The sequence below is a fragment of the Emiliania huxleyi genome (assembly GCF_000372725.1).
Source record: "Emiliania huxleyi CCMP1516 unplaced genomic scaffold EMIHUscaffold_233, whole genome shotgun sequence".
NCBI classification, from domain to species: Eukaryota; Haptophyta; order Isochrysidales; family Noelaerhabdaceae; genus Emiliania; species Emiliania huxleyi.
The window spans coordinates 159,503-162,455 of record NW_005200309.1 but is presented as its reverse complement, the minus strand read 5'-3'; the positions used below and the strand labels follow the sequence as shown (position 1 = coordinate 162,455).

Sequence of the window (2,953 nt, the reverse complement as noted above, 5' to 3'; positions counted from 1 at the left end):
ATCAACAGCAGCAACAGCAGCAGCGACACCGGCAGCAACAGCAGCAGCAGCAGCAACAACACCAGCAGCAGCAGAAGCAGCTCAGAGCAGCTCCAGCAGCTCCAGCAGCAGCAGCTCAAGCAGCAGCAGCAGCAGCTTCAGCAGCAGCAGCAGCAGCAATATCACCGGATGGCCGAACGCGCGGCCTACGACCGGGCGGCCTACGACCGCGCGGGCTATGACCGGGCTGCTGCTGCGTCTGCGGCTGCTGCCGGGCCCCCGGGCTACGACCGGGCGGGCTACGGCGCGACGCCGGCGCGCCTGTACGACACGTACTTTCAGAACACGCGCGGGATGGAGGGCTACGGCATGGGCGGCGCGATGCCGCCCGCCGCCGTCCAGCCAGCCCGCGCCATCTACCCGACGCTGGCGGCCGCCCCGCCCGCTTTCGCGCCCGCGGCCCGCTTCGCCGGCGCGCGGCCAGGCTACGTCTTCAAGCTGGGCGACCTCGGGCTCGGCTACTACTCGGACCTCGTGCACGGGCCCGGAGCCGGGCACCTCCAGCCCATGTGCGTCAGCGGGGGCGGCTTGTGCAAGCCGAACCCCTACATGACAGCGTGCGGGGGCGCGAGGTAGGGCTGGAGGCGAGTTTTTCTTTTTTGTGCGAGGAGCTCGATGAAAAGAAAACGAAGCGGCGCCGCACCACATTTTTCGTCTTTCTCGGGTGCCGTGGTGTATACCTGTCTCCTGTGTGTTAGTGCCAGTGTGCGCACCCAGTGTTGCGCAACCGCAAGAGACCGTAACTACGTATAAAAAGCCGTAGTTGTCGTGTTGTCTCTGTTTGAACTGTTGTCTCGAGCGTGTTGTGAGAATCTTCGCGTCGTCGAAAAGGAAAAGAAAAACAACGCAGCGGACTAATAGTGCGGAAGCCGCGGGGCATGAGAGTGTACACGACATGATATTGACATGGAACAGCAATAACATGGGGATCAGTGAGAGTCTCTAAGCCGCGTGACATGCATCACCGATAACATGAAGGTCGTAGGGAGAGTCTTGTGGCACTTTCGATGGCCCGAGAACAGCGTGCTACTTGCAGCAAGGAGAAACTTGCGGCAGTCCGATCTTCGCATCGGCGGATGGACCAGATGGACGCGGCTCTCACTTCCGGAACTTGTGCGAGCGCCGGAGGGCCAGGTGGCGACGAGCGCGACGCTGCCGGTCGATGCAACACCCGTGAACGAAGGAACGACTCAGCGAGGCGGCCCAAGGCGTAGCAGAGTGGGACGCCGACCGACATCTAATTTCGCCATGGCGAACGTCTCGACGACGTCAGAGACGGCACTCGACGCGCGCATTGCCCGCACGACAGGGCGGCCCCAAAGCAAGTAGCCCGACCGCGCGACGCGGCCGTACTCGGAGGTGTCGAGCGCCTTGGTGAAGCGCTCGTCCGCTTGAAAGATGTGCTCGGGCATCCGGCCCTGCCGATGTAGCTCCGTGCAAATCACGGTCACAATGACGACTACCTCTGCAACATCCTCCAAACCATCCAGCGCCTCCGCCGCCTCCGCCGCATCCGCCGCATCCGACCCGTCCGCTGCGTCCGCCGCGTCCGCGCCGTCGCCGCCGTCGCCGTCACCGTCCCCCGTCTGCTCTGCCTCCGCCTCCTCTTCCTCCGCGGTGTTCTCCGCTTTCTCATCCTCCGAGAGCTCGGTAGTGTCAGGCGTGCATATCTTCGACGGCATCATCGACAACATCCTCCAGAGTACTGTCGATCTCCTCGACTCCTTCCGCGTCGGACTCAAAATCTACATCTAAATTCTTGTCGAGGGCGTCCTCGATGCTGTCGTCCGCTTCCTCGACATCGGGCTCGAACTTGCCAGGTAAGGGCCAAGCAATGAGGAGTCAGATTGGGGCCTTTAGGGGCGGGGCTTAGACGTTAGAGCGATTGGCGATACCCGAATCTTCGCCAATGGTGTCCGCATCCGCTTCGGTCTCCTCAGGCGTCTCCTCCTCCACCGCGTCCTCGTCCTCGTCCTCCTCCCCCTCTTGGGCTGTCGCAGGTTTGAGCCTCTCTCACCCCGTCTGTTTTCCTTTCCTTTTTTCTCTACACCCCCTCTCTTTTCCTCTCTATTTTCCCGGAAAACTCCGTGGAAATCGTCAAATTTGGGGGCGCTGAGCCGAGTCTGAGGCTGGTTTGGGCCCAAAATCAGCCAAATTTTAGGCCAATCGGCAATCGGCAAAATGCCGGGAATTTTGCGGAGAACCCGTGTATACCTGGAATTTACCCTGCGACCGCCTGGGTATTTTGTCGATTTCCTCAATTTTGCCTCAGATTTTGCCCCAGACCAGCTCTCAGACTCAGGGAAACTCGCGAGTTTCCGGAGAATGGAGCACCAAACACCCTCTGTTTTCCCTGGAAATTTCCGGAAACGCAAAGTGCTGGGGACCCTCTGTTTTCCTTTTTGAGAGCGCCTTCGTTGTTAATAGTACAAACCCAATGGTCCCTTGAGCGGTCCGTCGTTGCAGTCGCACACACTCACACGCCACGCCGCACCGCGCGCCCACCCGCTGCCCCGCCCAGGCGGGAAAGAGATGAGGAGATGGGACAGCGAAGGAGGAGCCTCAAACACGTATGGGAGGGTTCAGTTGTGCGCCACGCTGCCCGGCGTTTCTCACTTTCCGGGACAGCCCCGCCCTTTCGAGGCGGGAAAGTGACGGCTACCCCGTACGCCCTGCGGCTTCTACCCCGACGCCGACCGCCCATCCCCCCCTCCTCGTTCCCCCCTCGAATTCTCCGGACCCCGACAAGCCGCCCGACGTTGGGCCTCTGCCCCGCACGCCCCCGCCCCTCCTACCCCCTTTTTGTTTGCCGGAAAACTGTTTGCCGGAAAACCTGCGACAGCCCAATCCCCCTCCTCGCCCTCCTCCTCGCACTCCTCCTCCCTGCCCTTTGTTGCTGCTGCCGCCCTCCTGC

General features: G+C 61.7%; 1 protein-coding gene across 1 annotated transcript in view; it reads left to right on the top strand.

The window, feature by feature from the left end:
• EMIHUDRAFT_236353 (hypothetical protein) overlaps positions 1-782 on the top strand; it is a gene marked incomplete at both ends in the record, with an annotated part of 1,953 nt that extends 1,171 nt beyond the window's left edge. Inside the window, one exon of the mRNA XM_005779291.1 lies at positions 738-782. Coding sequence (XP_005779348.1) covers positions 738-782 — 45 coding nt within the window. The remainder of the gene's footprint in view (positions 1-737) is intronic.
• Between the last annotated feature and the right edge of the window lie 2,171 nt (positions 783-2,953).